Here is an 18484-nt window from a genome sequence, read left to right as displayed (position 1 = left end):
GAAAAGATTGTCCTTTCTCCATTGATTGCTTTTGTACATTTGTTTAAAATCAGTTGGTTGTACTTGTGTGGACTTAATTCTGAATTTTACTCTATTTTGTTAATCCACAAATTCATCACCTCCTATCCCCATACTAGTACTACACTGTCTTGATTATTGTTGATAAGTAGTGAGTCTAAATTCAGGCTGTGTCATTCTTTCTAAAAATAATTATATTGGGCTGTTCCTTTGCTCTTCATTTAAATTTTAAGATCAGATTGTCTAACTATAAAGAATCATGCTGGAATTTTGATAGCAATTGCATTAAACCTATGGATCAATTTGGGAAGAAATGACGTCTTTGTCATGTTGAGTCATCAAATTTGAGTCATCAAATTCATAAGTATTGTATTTCTCTCTATTCATTGCGAACTTTTTTGATTTCTTTCATTAGCATTTTATAGTTTTCAGCATACAATCTTTTGCTATTAAGTGCAATGTAAGTTGAAGGCTTTGCTCCAAAGATCAGGAACAAGATTAGGACACGTACTCCCATTCCTCATGTCTCCATTTTAAACATTGTATTTTAGATACTGGCTAGAACAATAAAAAGTAAAAACGAACTGAAGACCTAAAATTTTTCAGGAGCAGAAAACCCACTAGCCTTCATTTGCAAGTGATTGTAGAAATATTTAAAAAAAGCAATTTTTAAAAAGTGACTAAATTAATTTAGTTTATCAGAGTCACAGCATACAAGGTCAATATATGAAAATCAACTCTATCATAGACAACAAGCAGCTGAAAACAATAAAATTTAAAAATTAGCACCATTTATAATAATGCCAAATGTTAAGATGTCAATTCTCACCTAAAGTTATCATAGATTGAATGCAACAGCAATAAAAAGTTTAGTTTTGCTTTTTAGAAATTCACAAGCATTATAAAATTCATAAGGAAAAAATGGACCTGGAGAAGTTCAAGAAAATTTGGAAAAGGAAAATAGATTTGCACATTACACATTACCTAATTTCAAGCCTTATAATAAAGCTGCAGTAATCAAGACATGCAGTATTACCATAATGGATAAGCACATAGATAAATGGAATAGAATAGAGTTCCTGAAATAGATTCATACATTTTACCTGGTTAATTGGCTTCTTAAAAGAAAAGATAATGGAGGTTAATGGAGAAAAGTATAAACTTTTCAACAAAGTGTGTGAGAATAAGTGAACATTCATTAAATAAGCAAATACCCAGAAGACCTCAATACTTATTTCACACATAAAACAAAATTTTAATGAGATCTTAGAGTGAAATGTAAACCAACATTATGAAATTTCAAAGAAAAAAAAGACAAAATTTTATTGACATGAAAGTCACTCAGTCGTGTCCAACTCTGTGACCCCACGGACTATACAGTCCATGGAATTCTCTAGGCCAGAATACTGGAGTGTAGGTTAATACACTCTAGGCCAGAATACTGGCTGTAGGTTAACCCACCTCATTAGAATTGACTCAAATGAGTTCACAGCCTATTATACAGAGTGAAGTAAGTCAGAAAGAGAAAAGCAAATATCCTATATTAACACATATATATGGAATCTAGAAAGATGGTACTGATGAGCCTATTTGTGGGTTGCAATAGAGACACAGATATAGAAAACAGACTTAAGGACACAGGCAGGAGAGGGTGAGATGAATGGAGAAAGTAGCATGGAAGCATATATACTACCATATGTAAAATAGATAGCCAATTGTATATATGTACCACAACATCTTTATCCATTCATCTGTCAGTGAACATCTGGGTTGCTTCTATGTCCTACCTATTGTAAATAGTGCCGCAATGAACACTGGGGTACATGTGTCTTTTTCAGTTTTGGGTTCCTCAGGGAACCCAAATGCCTAGAAGTGATATTTCTGGGTCATATGGCAGTTTTATTCTAGGTTTTAAAGGAATCTCCATACAGTCTTCCATAGAGTCTGCATCAGTTTACATTCCTACCAGCAGAGTCAGCAAGCACAAGTGCCCAGACACCCCACGCCGGTTCTTCAACAAAACAGAAACTCAATGCACACTAGCAGACAGGCTGCCCAAAGCTATATGAAACCCATAGACACCCTAAAGCTACTACTGGACATGACACTGCCCACTGGTAGACGAGCTCCAGCTCCATTGACCAGAACACAGGCACAAGTCCTCCCAACCAGGAAACCGTCACAGGACACTAACCAACTCCACCCACAGGGGACAGACTTTACACTTACGAAGAACTACCACCTTGAACCTTTCTTTCTCTCTCTCTTTTTTTTAATCACACTTTTTATTTCCCTTACGTACTTCTACCTCTATGTTGGCCTTCTGCAGTGCTGTGGATTTTTCTCTTAAAATTTTTTTTTCTTTTGAGTTTTTGTTCTATTTGCTTTTCTTATTGTTCCTTTCCTAGTGTAATTATTCCTTAATATGTAGAATGACTTTTTTTTTTTTAAGTACAGACAATAGCAAGTGCTGGAAAAGATGCAGAGCAGAGAGAACTGAAATGCAATGCTGAAGAAAGGCAAAATGTTATTACCATTTAAAAAAAATTTAAATTCTTATAAACATACACCAACCATACTGCCCAGAAATTTCATTTCTGAGTATTTATTCAAGAGAAATGAAAATACACAAAGACCTGTATGGAGATCTTTTAGAAGCTTTATTCTTAATTGTCAAAATCTAGGAATTTCTCAAATGTCCATCATTAAAAGGACAGGCAAAAAGAAAAAAAAATGGTGGTACATTCATGCAGTAGCTATGTTTGAGAGGACCATAACGCAATCCAGACTCTCTATAACCTAGCCTTCACAATTTCCATGACATCATTCAAAATTACTAGCAAAAAAAAAGTGGGAATTGAGGTCCTTTGCTGGGAGCTGGGAGCTCCGCCCATGGCAAAAGTCATGAGGAAGGAGGCCCGACATACGCAAAGGTGGGATCGAGCCTCAGGAGTCCCCCTGGAAATTCTCGAGCATCTACCTCCAAAACCAGAGCCTGCCTACTTTACTACTTTGTGCTCTCACCTACACCTCTGACTTTATGGGGGGCTGTCCCCCACCTTCTCTTTCGGAGAAGGAGTTAACTTAGAGCTCCAGTTAATAATAATTCCTGGGCGTGACAGGAGTGTTTTAACCTACAAACTCCTCTGAAGGTTCTCTAGCCTGCCTGACAGGCTTGTCCGGTCACATGTGATTGCTCACAGCCTCCCAACTGTAAGAGGCACGAGATGCTTTAAACCTTCTAAAAACAGGTTCTTTAGAGAAGTTAGAAAACTATTAGTATAAGTATAGTGGGCTGATTAGAAATTGTATTGATGAAGGGTTTTTCATTTGTTGAGCCAATGTTCGCTGCTAAGTCTCCACATCCCCTGCCCTTACACACATTAATGAATATGTAGAAGAAATAAGTATTAACCTTTGATATTAATCACGTTAGACCTTAGACTAAGCAAATTCTTTTCTTAATTAAAACCCACTACACCCTCACCCTATAGGAATGTAACTTTATCTGGTACCTTTGGAAGGTGGCATCTGTTTCAAAAATAATCACCCCTGGAGAAATAAGTGTTCTGACTGACTGACCACTGTCACAAGGAGAGGGTCATAAATTGTCAGCAGGCCCCCTGGCCTGAAGATGATGCAATACCCCTAAGACCTCTGTATACATTTGTATGAAGCACCTGACTTTAATAAAAAAACTGCTGACCCCGCATGACTTTTGTATAACATCTCAGTGTATAAAAACAGACCCTGGACAAATAAAAAATGGGATCAGTTCCTCGAAAGACTGGTCTCCCCATGTCCTTCTTTCTCTCACCTTCTGGCTGAACCCCCATCTGGAACATGGAGGCTCGTCAAGCCTACTAATTACACCTGGGCTTCTAAGATCTGACTGGGGAGGCCTTAGTGTCTCCTCTCCTTCGGGAGAATGGGAGGACGCCTGCAGCCTACGTAGGTGACATAAATTCCTTGCCTTGGAATTTTATTAGCTTTCCATGTAAACCAAGCTACTCAGCCTCTTTTCTCCACTGAATTTTCCTACTGAGCTATCCTTATTCTATTACTCTTTATATCTCTAATTAATATTTAATTAAAGCTATCGTATCCTGATTGCTGAAGCTGTCTCCCCTTCGAATTCCCTGGATCCACTGGGGATGGACCCCGGCAGTCCTTATTTAAGATAAAGGGTTGGAAAACAACCTCAAAGAAAGGCTGAAAATAAAAGGAAAGCTTCTATCACAGGAAGCTTCAAAAGGAACAACAAGTAAATAAGAAAAAAGTATAAAAAATGAAAGAATATAAATCAAAGAAACAGAATATATGTCCCATAGAGAGAATAAATCTGTATTTCACTCTTCAAAAATATTAATAAAGTTGAAAAAACCATAGGAATATTAAGAAAAAGACAAAATTATGCACTATCCAAAAAAGACAAGCAAAGAGGCATAACCTCACATTCTGCAGATGTTTAAATAGTTAAAATAGATATTATGAACAATTTTTCATGATCAAATTAAGATGGTGGAGTAGAAGGACATGCGCTTTTCTTCTTCTATGAGAATTCCAAAATTACAACTCACTGCTGAACAACCGTGGACAGGAGAATGTTGAATCCCACCAAAACAAAATACCCCATGTCCAGGGACAAAGGAGAAGCCCCAGCAAGATAGTAGGAGGGGCAAATTTGCATTTAGAATCAAACCCCATTCCCACCAGAGATGCTTGGAGGGCTCAAACAAAATATTGTGCACACCAGGAGACCCCACAGAGACTGAGTCAGACCTGCCTTTGAGTGTTTTACTGTCTCCTGTGGAGGTTTGGGTCAGCCACAGGGACAGGGGGCTCTGGGTGCAACAGACCTGGGTGTGGCATAAGCCCTCTTGGAGGAGGTTGCCATTAACCCCACCAGAGAGCTGCCAGAACTTACACAGGACTGGGGAAACAGACTCTTGGAGGGCACAAACAAAACCTTGTGCACACCAGGACCCAGGAGAAAGGAGCAGTGACCCCACAAGAGACCCAGACTTGCCTGTGAGTGTCCAGGAGGTGTGAGTCTGTGGTGGCCTGCTGCAGGGTCAGGGGCACTGAGTATGACAATGCGAGCATTGGACCTTTTGAAGGAGGTTGCCATTATCTTCATTACTTCCACCATAGTTTGGTTTCAGGTCAAACAACAGGGAGGGAACACAGCCCCGTCCATCAGTAGAAAATTGGATTAAACATTTACTGAGCATGGCCCTGCTCATCAGAACAGGACCCAGTTTCCCCCACAGTCAGTCTCTCCAATCAGGAAGCTTCCATAAGCTTCTTATCTTTATCCCTCAGAGGGCAGACAGAATGAAAACCACAGTCACATAAAACTAATCAAACTGATCATACAAACCACAGCTTTGTCTAACTCAATGAAGCTATGAGCCATGCCATGTAGGGCAACCCAAGATGGACAGGTCATAGTGGAGAGTTCTGACAAAACATGGTCCACTGGAGAAGGGAATGGCAAACCACTTCAGTATTCATGCCTTCAGAACCCCATGAACAGAATGAAAAGGCTAAAAGATGAACTCCCCAGGTCAGTAGGTGCTAAATATGCTACTAGAGAAGAGTAGAGAAATAACTCCAGGAAGAATGAAGAGATGGAGCCAAAGCAAAAACAACTCCCAGTTGTGGATGTAACCACTAATGGAAATAGAGTCCAATGTTGTAAAGAGCAATATTGCATAGACACCTGGAATGTTAGGTGCATGAGCCAAGGTAAATTAGAAGTGGTCACAGAGGAGATGGCAAGAGTGAACATTGACATTTTAGGAATCAGTGAACTAATATGGACTGGAATGGGTGAATTTAACTCAGATGACCATTATATCTACTACTATGGGGAAGAATCCCTTAGAAGAAATGGAGTGTCCCTCATAGTCAACAAAAGAGTCCTAAATGCAGTACTTGGGTGCAATCTCAAAAACAACAGAATGATCTCTGTTCATTTCCAAGGCAAACCATTCAATATCAAAGTAATCCAAGTCTATGCCCCAACCGGTAATGCTGAAGGTGCTGAAGTTGAATGGTTCTATGAAGATCTACAGGAACTTCTAAACTTAACACCTAAAAAGATGTCCTTTTCATCATAGGGGACTGGAATGCAAAAGTAGGAAGTCAAGAGATACCTGGAGTAGTAGACAAATTTGGCCTGGAGTACAGAATGAAGCAGGGCAAAGGCTAACAGGGTTTTTGCCAAGAGAACACACTGGTCATAGCAAACACCCTCTCCCAACAACACAAGAGAAGACTCCACATATGGACATCATCAGATGGTCAATACCTAAATCACATTGATTATATTCTTTGCAGCCAAAGATGAAGATGCTCCATACAGTCAGCAAAAACAATACCAGGAACTGACTGTGGCTCAGATCATGAACTCCTTATTGCAAAATTCAGACTTAAATTGAAGAAGTAGGGAAAACCATTAGATCATTCAGGTATGACCTAATACAAATCCCTTACGATTATACAGTGGAAGTGACAAATAGATGCAAGGGATTAGATCTGATAGATAGAGTGCCTGATGAACTGTGGATGGAGGTTCGTGACATTGTACAGGAAACAGGGATTAAGACCATCCCCAAGAAAAAGCAATGCAAAAAGGCAAAATGTGTAAAGAGGCCTTACAAATAGCTGAGAAAGAAGAGACACAAAAGGCAAGGGAGAAAAGGAAAGATATAAGCATCTGAATGCAGAGTTCAAAGAATAGCAAGGAGAGATAAGAAAGCCTTCCTCAGTGATCAATGCAAAGAAATAGAGGAAAACAATAGAATGGGAAAGACTAGAGATCTCTTCAAGAAAATTAGAGATACCAAGGGAACATTTCATGCAAAAATAGGCTCAATAAAGGACAGAAATGGTATGGACCTAACAGAAGCAGAAGATATTAAGAAGAGATGGCAAGAATACACAGAAGAACTATACAAAAAATATCTTCATGACCAGATAACCATGATGGTGTGATCACTTACCTAGAGCCAGACATCCTGGAATACAGTGTCAAGTGGGCCTTAGGAAGCATCACTATGAACAAAGCTAGTGGAGTAGATGGAATTCCAGTTGCTATTTCAAATCCTAAAAGATGATGCTGTGAAAGTGCTACACTCAATATGCCAGCAAATTTGGAAAACTCAGCAGTGGCCACAGGACTGGAAAAGGTCAGATTTTATTCCAATCCCAAAGAAAGGTGATGGAAAAGAATGTTCAAACTACTGCACAATTGCACTCATCACACACAGTAGCAAAGTAATACTCAAAATTCTCCAAGCCAGGCTTCAGCAGTATGTAAACCGTGAACTTCCAGACATTCAAGCTGGATTTAGAAAAAGCAGAGGAACCAGAGATCAAATTGCCAACATCTGTTGGATCATCAAAAAAGCAAGAGAATTCCAGACAAACATCTACTTCTGCTTTATTGACTATGCCAAAGCTTTTGACTGTGTGGATGACAACAAACTGTGGAAAATTCTTCAAGAGATGGGAATACCAGACCACCCTATCTGCCTCCTTAGAAATCTGTATGCAGGCCAAGAAGCAACAGTTAGAACTAGACATGGAACAACAGACTGGTTCCAAATCAGGAAAGGAGTAAGTCAAGGCTGTATATTGTCACCCTGCTTATTTAGCTTATATGCAGAGTACGTCATGCAAAATGCCAGTCTGGATGAAGCACAACCTGGAATCAAGACTTTTGGGAGAACTATCAGTAACCTCAAATATGCAGATGACACCTCCCTTATGGCAGAAAGTGAAGAAGAACTAAAGAGCCTCTTGATGAAAGTGAAAGAGGAGAGTGAAAAACCTGCCTTAAAACTCAACATTCAGAAAACTAAGATCATTTCATCTGGTCCCATCACTTTATGGCAAATAGATGGGGAAACAATGGAAACAGTGAGACTTTATTTTCTTGGGCTCCCAAATCACTGCAGATGGTGACTGCAGCCATAAAATTAAAAGATGCTAGCTCCTTGGAAGGAAAGTTATGACCAACCTAGACAACATATTAAAAAGCAGAGACATTACTTTGCCAACAAAGGTCTGTCTGGTCAAAGCTATGGTTTTTCCAGTAGTCATGTATGGATGTGAGAGCTTGGCCATAAAGAAGGCTGAGGGCCAAAGAATTGATGCTTTAAAATTGTGGTACTGGAGAAAACTCTTGAGAGTCCCTTGGACTGCAAGGAGATCAAACCAGTCAGTCCTAAAGGAAATCAACCCTGAATGTTCACTGGAAGGACTGATGCTGAAGCTGAAGCTTCAGTACTTTGGCCAGCTGATGTGAAGAGTTGATACATTGGAAAAGACCTTGATGCTGGGAAAGAATGAAGGCAAAAGGAGGAGAGGGTGACATAGTATCATAGACTCAGTGGACATGAATTTGACCAAACTCTGGCAGACAGTGAAAGATGGGGAAGCCTGGCGTGCTGCAGTATATAGGGTTACAAAGGGTCAGGCATGACTTAGTTATTGAGCAACACCGCCACCAGAGTCAATACACTTAAATTTACTTTCTTTCAAATTGGTATAAAAAGTACCCTTCAACTCTTGTCCTTATTGGGTCCTGGACTGATAATAAACAGTTTGCCAACCAGCCCAAGGACTACACTTTGAGTAACAATAGACTGTGCTTTGTTTCTGCTTACTTACTCATAGTACTCCATGGCTCTTTCCTCACCACCTCATACCCTCAACAGTCTACAGAGATAAAATTAGAGCCTTGGTGGTACTGACTATTGTTGCATCTCCCACCAGCTTTCTATTCAGCAGGGGATTTTTTTGTTCAAGTCTCTGTACAAGGCTTCCATCTGGGTCCTCAGATCCTTTTGTTACACTTGGACCTTCTATTTATGTCACCTTAATGACACATGTATATTGTCACCCTGCTTATTTAACTTATATGCAGAATACATCATGAGAAACACTGGGCTAGAAGAAGCACAAGCTGGAATCAAGATTGCCGGGAGAAATATCAATAACATTAGATATGCAGATGACACAACCCTTATGGCAGAAAGCGAAGAAGAACCAGAGAGCCTCTTGATGAAAGTGAAAGAGGAGAGTGAAAAAGTTGGCTTAAAGCTCAACATTCAGAAAACGAAGATCATGGCATCTGGTTCCATCACTTCATGGGAAATAGATGGGGAAACAGTGGAAACAGTGTCAGACTTAATTTTGGGGGGCTCCAAAATCACTGCAAATGGTGACTGCAGTCATGAAATTAAAAGATTCTTACTCCTTGAAAGGAAAGTTATGACCAACCTAGATAGCATATTGAAAAGCAGAGACATTACTTTGCCAACAAAGGTCTGTCTAGTCAAGGCTATGGTTTTTCCAGTGGTCATGTATGGATGTGAGAGTTGGACTGTGAGGAAAGCTGAGCGCCGAAGAATTGATGCTTTTGAACTGTGGTGTTGGAGAAGATTCTTGAGAGTCCCTTGGACTGCAGGGAGATCCAACCAGTCCATTCTGAAGGAGATCAGCCCTGGGTGTTCTTTGGAAGGAATGATGCTAAAGCTGAAAGTCCAGTACTTTGGCCACCTCATGCGAAGAGTTGACTCATTGGAAAAGACTCTGATGCTGGGAGGGATTGGGGGCAGGAGAAGGGGACGACAGAGGATGAGATGGCTGGATGGCATCACCAACTCAATGCACATGAGTTTGGGTGAACTCCAGGAGTTGGTGATGGACAGGGAGGCCTGGCGTGCTGCGATTCATGGGGTCGCAGAGAGTCGGACACAACTGAGCAACTGAACTGAACTGAATGACACACGTGGCTCCACAAGTCATTTCTGGAAAACAAATCAAAGAACATTTTCCTCAAAAGGGAAAAGAATAACTGTCCTAGGGGATTTTTCATATTCTATGAGAGCCCTTCTTTTCCTCCCAACACACACATTCACAAAGACACCCAGCCTCATCCTCATAGCATCTTCATAACAAGGAAACATAACTATGCTCCTTAAACAAGGAGAGCTGTCAATGGTTTTCACTGTCAGATATTCAGTGCACAACTACTATAAAAATAAATAGAAAACATTTACTTTATAAAGTTCTCTTCAGAATTCAGCAACAGCAATTCTGATTCTGAAAGGTGAGTACAATAGTCATGGCTTTTGTTTAAATAAATTTTTGTTTGTTAAATGGGAAATTAAAGATAAACCTTCACCAGCGTTATCTCTTTTTTTAAATATAAATTTATTTATTTTAATTGGAGGTTAATTACTTTACAATATTGTATTGGTTTTGCCATACATCAATATGATTCTGCCACAGGTTATCTCTTGACTCCTGCAGAAACTATGACCTTAGAAAGATTTAAACGGCAGAATAGTCAGTCTGTGCACCCAAACCAGGCTGTCCAGGAGTCCCCAGAGTGCAGTGTGGACTGCACAGCCAAAGCCACTGCTGAGCTTGTGTAACGGAAACTATGAAAAGGAAATCATGAAGAAATCACTTGATGTTCACATTGTATGAGGCTTATAGACTTATGCCCTCTATTCATCATCAAAACAAAGCCTGCAATGAGGGAAAGGATTGGGAAGAGTCAGAATCTCTGACTTAGGTGAGCAAGCGTGAATGTAATGCCAAAATTAAGAGCTCTAGAAAGATCCCTAGGCAGCCAATGGAATGGAAGGGAAGGGGGAGAATCAGCTTCATATTATGCGTATGACTGTGACTGGTAGAGCCCCAAACAGAGAAGGCATCATATACTGTACTTCTGACTTCTTTTGGATCTGCAAAAATCTTCTGACAATTGTTGAAAGAAAAATTATATTATGATTCTCATCAAAAAAAAATTCTTAATCAAAAATAGTTCCTTAGCTCTGATGCATAACCAAACCCTTTTGAGTACTTTGCAGATATCATTTCTTTTAATTTCACAACAAAGCTGCATTACAGGGACAATTATTTCCATTAAACAAGCAGACAAAACAAAACTGGGAGTCCAGGAGATTTAAGTGTCAGTGTAAGTTAAAACAGCTGAGCACTGGGAGGCTAGGCATCTGGGTTTTTGGTTCCCGGTCTCCATGACTACTGTCAGCACGCATTTGGAAGCTCGCGCTGTGCACAGAGAAGGCAGGGTTGGCCCCATGAACTCTGCTTGAGTCAAAGGCAGAGCACGATCCCATTTAGGACTTTGCCTCATTCCTTAGACCAGGGTACGTTCAGAGAGTGACAAGGAGAATCGTGAGGGATCTGAAACGTATGCCACAGGTGGAAGAGCGAAGGATCTGTGGATGCTTCATTTTCGAAAAGGAGAATGCTGGCTGTGTTCAAACATTTCAGTGTTTCGATATAGAAAGGAGATTGTTTGTACCATTAAAGTCATGGGGGATTAAGTGATAAGATTATAAATATATTTTTCACGATAGAGCTAACACTTGTGGTGATTAGCTTTCCTGTCACTAGAGTAATTTAGATGCACTTAATGAAGACTATTCAAAACACATTTTTTAATGAGCTGTAGGTGCTCAACCATGATTCATTATGCTTCACAATTCATTCTGTCAAAGAACTAAGTCCCACTATTGTAAAGACTAAATGCTTTCTCATTCTAAAGTAAGATATTTTAAAATTTTAAGATAAGACATTCAAAGATACTTTGGTGCATATATTATTATTTGTGTCAAATATTCCAAACCTTAAGAACTGAAATAATGTCATTAGCAGAAAAATGTCTTTCTTTGAAAATCAGAACCAAAAATAGTGGAAATTTTCAGTGTCATGTTAGCATAGCTATTAAAACCAAGGAGCATACATAGCGAGACACATTTAGAAAAGTGATTAGAAATAGGTTATAAAGCTCTATGAATACCATATTAAACAGCTTGAAATATAGTATATCCAGTATTTCAGTTATGAATAGTACTTGGAAAATCAAAAAATATATTATTGATAATGCTAAGTAAAAATGTAAATTACTGTTGTTTAGTCACTAAGTCATGTCTGACTCTTTCACAACTCCATGGACTGAAGCCCACCAGGCTCCTCTGTCCATGGGATTTCCCAGGCAAGACTACTGAAGTAGATTGCCATTTCCTTCTCCAGGGGATCTTCCCAACTCAGGGATTGAACTCATACCTCCTACATTGGCAGGTGGATTCTTTACCACTGAACCACCAGGGAAACCCCAAAATGTAAATTATAAAATGTAATATATAATATGATTACAAATATGTAAATACTACTTGCAAATGCTACAAAATTAAATCAAAATGGATTGTGAGGCACAATTAGAATTAAGGATTTGTAGGTGAGTCTTTCTATAGTTAGCTAATTGTATTAAAAAAGTAAAAGAAAATGCAAACAAAAAAAATTTGTAAAACTGTAGAAATTACCAGAAGAGATTGATATTTTGCTGAAGAAAAGATGTGCATAAGTGAAATGTTCAGATCACTAAAATTAATTTCAAGTAACTTTTTAAATTTTATAATACTTTAAATATATACTATTTTCTCATTCTGATAAATATAACTTTCTTTTCCAACTTTCACTAAATCTTTAGTATGCCCTGAAACTATTGCCTTGGATTGCAGTATTTCTCCATCTTCCCTTTTAATTTATCATTAACTCCTCTTTTTCAGGACTGCTTTAAGACATAGGAACTTAGCCTTTGTCACAACATAACGGCAAAACATGAATAGGGTACTAAGCTCTTTAGTGAAAATGCAGCCAAATACTCAACAAAACAGTGAACACAGTTTAGGACATTGGTTTATCACAAATCATGGGGATGCACTTATCTTAATGGACAGTGTGTATTTCCTTTGAATTATAGATTAAGAAAAATGTCTAGGAATGGGATTATTTTAAAAATTGTATCATATTTTGTAATGCTGTCCTCCCAATTCTATATCCAATTTGTAAGATTACTAGTTCTGATAGTAAAAAATATGTAAACAGTTAAATGTCCAAATTTAGTGGATGATTAATTAAATTAAGGTCTAGTTACTCAATGCCCTATCATCTCAAAAATTATGTTTGAAGAATAATAATGTGATCAGATTTTATACTGAAATGCCAAGTAAAAATAGAAGTATTGAACTTTTATCTGCAATGTTATAAAAGCTCAATTAAAATGCATCCAAAGGGAAAAATGCCTGGAAATAAATTACCAAATTTATAATAGTTGACTTGTGTGACTATATTTGAAAGCTACATTTCTTTTGAATTTTCAAGTGTTTTTCACATACATGATTACATAATTATTATTTAGAAACACACAAGCCATTACTTATACCATTATTACAGACTTCCAATACACTAACAATATCTTCACTGTTATCTCTATAAGACCTTATCCACAAGACCTGGTTTCTCTGGACAGGGAAACTATATTCTTCTCTGGTTTCCTATAGCACATTCACTATACTAATCATACATTCATTTATTTAACAAGTCTTTCTTCAGGACATTTTGTTCCCAAGCACTAGTTACTTGTAATACTGAGATAAAATACACACTGTTGTTGAGGAGAATGTGTATAAACTGGGGATAGTGAAATTTGAACATGCAAACAACAACAAAAGTCACAACCTAGTATAAATAATGGCAATTGTTTACATTTCAGGGTCTCAACTAAAGTAGGGAGACTAGCAGTGAAATTGTGGAGATGAGTAAATAAAATTGGGAACTAAATTGTAGATAGAATCAATAGGATTTTATTAGATGTGGTGCAAAGAGAGACAGAAGGTAAGATTGGGTAGATTATGGTGTCCTTCTACAGACATAAAGCATAGGAAGAGTGGTCCAAGGAAGGATGAGTTTGGTTTGGAGGAGGCTGAGTTTCAGGTATTATTTGGATTTCCAACTGGAGACTTCTAAAGAACAACTGAAACTATAGATCTGGAATTTGGGAGAGAGATCCTTGTAGGCGTCAAGGTTGGAGAGGTGTTTTAAAATAATTAATAATAATAAAAAAAAGAACATAATTGAGATCCTGGGAAGTGAGGTTGAACCCTTCTCCTTTTATGCAAAGAGGAAACACACACACAAATCCTGTAAAGCACTATATTTACAGGCAGTGCAGAAGAGGAAATCACTGTGAATGAGTCTGTGGAATAAGCAAAGAAAACTGAAAATGTGTAGAATGAGTGCATAAAAGAAATGAACATTCACATTTCCCTCAACAGGAACAATTCCCAGAGGACATGGAGGCTGGAAACCACACCAGCGTGACGGAGTTCATCCTTTTGGGGTTAACAGAGGATCCTACACTTGGTGTCATCTTCTTTGTGCTATTTCTAGGCATATATGTTATTATTTTAGTGGGCAATATCACCATAATTATTTTAATAGCAAGCTGTTCCCAACTTCACTCCCCTATGTACCTTTTCCTTGGCCATTTGGCTTTTGTTGACATCGGTTGTTCTACATCTGTCACACCTATGATGATTATAGGATTTCTTAGACATAGACTAGCCCTCCCAGTTGCTGGCTGTGAAGCCCAGCTCTGTTCTATGGTGATGTTTGGGTCAGCTGATTGCTTCCTGCTGGCTGTCATGGCCTATGACCGCTATGTGGCCATCTGCTTGCCCCTTTTCTACTCCACCCGTATGTGCCCCAGAGTGTGTGTCCTCTTGGTGGGGGGTTCCTATCTTGGTGGGTGTGTCAATGCTTGGACATTTGGTAGTTGTTTATTGACTCTGTCTTTCTGTGGACCAAATCAGATAGATCACTTTTTCTGTGATTTCTCCCCTCTGTTGAAACTTTCCTGCTCAGATGTCTCCACTATTGAAATTATCCCTTCCATCTCTTCTGGATCTATCCTTGTGATCACAGTGTTTGTCATATCTCTCTCTTACATCTGCATCCTCAACGCCATCCTGAAGATGCGCTCCAGTGAAGGGAGACACAAGGCCTTCTCCACCTGCACCTCTCACCTCACTGCGGTCACTCTCTACTATGGAACGATTACCTTCATTTATGTGATGCCCAAATCCAGTTACTCAACTGAGCAGAACAGAGTAGTGTCTGTGTTCTACACAGTGGTGATCCCCATGTTGAACCCCCTCATCTACAGTCTGAGGAACAGAGATGTAAAGGAGGCCCTGAGAAAGGCAATGTTCAGAATATATTCTTAGGATCCATTCTTAACATTTCAGGTGACCTATAAAAATTTTTGTTTACCAATATCACACTTCAGTTCAGTCCAGTCCCTCAGTTGTGTCCGACTCTGCGACCCCATGAATTGCAGCATGCCAGGCCTCCCTGTCCATCACCAACTCCCGGAGTTCACGCAAACTCACGTCCATCGAGTCAGTGATGCCATCCAGCCATCTCATCCTCTGTTGTCCCCTTCTCCTCCTGCCCCCAATCCCTCCCAGCATCAGAGTCTTTTCCAAGGAGTCAACTCTTTGCAGGAGGTGGCCAAAGTATTGGAGTTTCAGCTTTAGCATCATTCCTTCCAAAGAACACCCAGGGCTGATCTCCTTCACAATGGACTGGTTGGATCTCCTTGCAGTCCAAGGGACTCTCGAGAGTCTTCTCCAACACCACAGTTCAAAAGCATCAATTCTTCGGCACTCAGCTTTCTTCACAGTCCAACTCTCACATCCATACATGACCACTGGAAAAACCATAGCCTTGACTAGACAGACCTTTGTTGGCAAAGTAATGTCTCTGCTTTTCAATATGCTATCTAGGTTGGTCATAACTTTCCCTCCAAGGAGTAAGTGTCTTTTAATTTCATGGCTGCAGTCACCACCTGCAGTGGTTTTGGAGCCCAAAAAAATAAAGTCTGACATTGTTTCCACTGTTTCCCCATCTATTTCCCATGAAGTGATGGGACCAGATGCCATGATCTTTGTTTTCTAAATGTTGAGCTTTAAGCCAACTTTTTCACTCTCCTCTTTCACTTTCATCAAGAGGCTTTTTAGTTCCTCTTCCCTTTCTGCCATAAGAGTGGTGTCATCTGCATATCTGAGGTTATTGATATTAGGACCTACCAAATATAGCTTAACTGATTGTTTCAATTAAAGTCATACTTCTCTCACTTCTATATATTTGTACACCAAATGGGAGATGCCTTGAAGTCAACAACAATAGCAGCAATATTTGTCACTGGTATTAATACTTGTAGATGCCTTTGCACCTTTAATTTTTGTAGCAAACAATAATAACTTGCACTTTCTATGTGCCAACACTCTTCTAAGCATATTATGTATATTAGCTGGTTTGTTCCTCACAAAAATCATATGAAGTAGTACTTACTACTTTTATTTTACAAATGAATCATGTACAGAGTAGAATGCCCAAGTCATGCAGCTAGGAAGTTGTGGGACTAGTCTTTGATTGTAGAAAGTCTGGGTGCAAACCTACAATGTTTCCCATTTGATTTTCATAGCAATCTCATGATGCTGGTATTATAAATACTTCAATTTACAGATGAGAATGTTGAGTCTTAGAGAGATCCAATAGTTTGTTCTGGAGACAAGTCCTCCATGCATTTGACCTATACTATAAGCCACAATCAGTCCAAAGACTTGAGCACTGTTATTGATTTGGAAGACTTGAGCAAGGTAATCAAGCCTAAGCTGTTACTTTGCATCCAAATTCATTTTCCTTTTCCAATATACTTTGGCAACTCTGAGTCCATTTCTTTTCCAATTAAATTTTATAATGTTTATCAATTTCTACAAAAAAATTAACATTTTTATGCCTGTGCAATGAATCTATAGATCATTTTAAGGGAGAAATGACATCTTAACTTTTGATGTTATTGTAAACAACACTAATTTTGAATTTTAATTTACCTTAATTTTTAACTCTTTTAGTCCTACCGGACAGTTGATTTTTGTATATTGACCTTTTAAATACTGCTCCTTTGTTAAATATTTAAAAATTTTTCTAGGGTCATTTGCAGATGAAGACTTATTTCTTCCCTTAAATCTTTTAGGTCTTTTTGCATTTTTATTATTTACTGTATTTTTTGTTGGAATATAATTGGCATATAAGACCATATATTTTAGGTATACAATGCATTGATTTACTGCATTTGCTGCTGCTGCTGCTGCTGCTAAGTCGCTTCAGTCGTGTCCGACTCTGTGCGACCCCAGAGACGGCAGCCCACCAGGCTCTCCCGTCCCTGGGATTCTCCAGGCAAGAACACTGGAGTGGGTTGCCATTTCCTTCTCCAATGCATGAAAGTGAAAAGTGAAAGTGAAGTCGCTCAGTCATGTCTGACTCCTAGTGACCCCATGGACTGCAGCCCACCAGGCTCCTCCATCCATGGGATTTTCCAGGCAAGAGTACTGGAGTGGGGTGCCATTGCCTTCTCCATTACTGCATATACATATTGCAATATGATTTCTACCCGAGCATAGCTAAAACTTCTATCACCTGACATAATTATCATTTATTTTATGTGGTGAGAAAACCTAAGATCTAGAGTCTTAGCAACTTTGAAGTTTGTAATGCAGAATTGTTAACAGTCAATATGGTACTGTGCATTAGCTCTGCAGGATTTTGTACTATGTACCTGTTCTACTTTGTATCTTTGAACAACATATCTCCAGTTACCCTGTTTCCTAGCCTTTGGTTATCACCAGTCTAGTCTTTGTTTTTATCAGTTTGGCTTTTTTAGATTCCACTTATAAGTGATAGTGTAGTCTGTATGAGTGCATGCCTATTCAGTTGCTCAGTTGTGTCCAACTCTTTGTGACCCTGTGGACTGTAGCCCACCAGGATCCTCTGTCCATGGAATTTTCTAGGCAAGAATACTAGAGTGGGTTGTCCCCTGAGGAATTGGATGGGGAGGGAGGTGGGAGGGGGGTTCAGGATGGGGGACACATGTACGCCCATGGCTGATTCATGTCAATGTATGGCAAAAGTCACTACAATATTGTAAAGTTATTAGCCTGCAATTAAAATAAATAAAAACTTAAAAAAGAATATTAGAGAGGGCTATCATTTCCTACTCCATGGGATCTTCTCCACCCAGGGATCAGCCCCGCATTTTCTGCATCTACTATATTGCAAGTCTTTACGACTGTGCCACCTGGGAAGTCATAGTCTGTATAGTTTGATTCTTTTCCTGTCTGACTTATTTCACTTCGCATAATGCCCTCAAGTTGTATTCATGTTGTTACAAATGACAGGATTTTCTTCTTTCTCAAGGCTGAATGATATTCCATTGTGGTATATAGATTTGTCACAACTTTTTATCCATTCATCTGTTGACTGGCACTTTGTTTTCATATCTTGTCTATTGTGGAATAATGTTACAATAAGAATGGGAATGTAGGTGTTTCTTTGAAGTCCTGTTTTTCTCTCCTTTAGATATATATAACCAGAGGTGGAATTAATGGATTGCATAGTAGTTCTATTATTGATTTTTTGAAGAATCGCCATACTTTTGTCCATAGTGGCTAAACCAGTTGACATTGCCACAACAGTGTATAAATATTTCCTTATCTCTGTATTCCTGCAA

General features: G+C 38.9%; 1 protein-coding gene across 1 annotated transcript in view; it reads left to right on the top strand.

Moving 5' to 3' along the window:
- The window catches only part of LOC102404175 (olfactory receptor 491-like), a 160490-nt gene extending 145269 nt beyond the window's left edge, over positions 1-15221 (top strand). Inside the window, exon 2 of the mRNA XM_006052815.3 lies at positions 14187-15221. Within this exon, the coding sequence (XP_006052877.1) occupies positions 14205-15137 (933 nt within the window). The 5' untranslated portion in view covers positions 14187-14204 and the 3' untranslated portion in view covers positions 15138-15221. The remainder of the gene's footprint in view (positions 1-14186) is intronic.
- Positions 15222-18484: the final 3263 nt, after the last annotated feature.

Source organism: Bubalus bubalis, chromosome 16, assembly GCF_019923935.1.
Source record: "Bubalus bubalis isolate 160015118507 breed Murrah chromosome 16, NDDB_SH_1, whole genome shotgun sequence".
Classification (NCBI taxonomy): domain Eukaryota; kingdom Metazoa; phylum Chordata; class Mammalia; order Artiodactyla; family Bovidae; genus Bubalus; species Bubalus bubalis.
The sequence above is the reverse complement of the archived record's forward strand: the minus strand, read 5'-3'. Positions and strand labels throughout refer to the sequence as shown.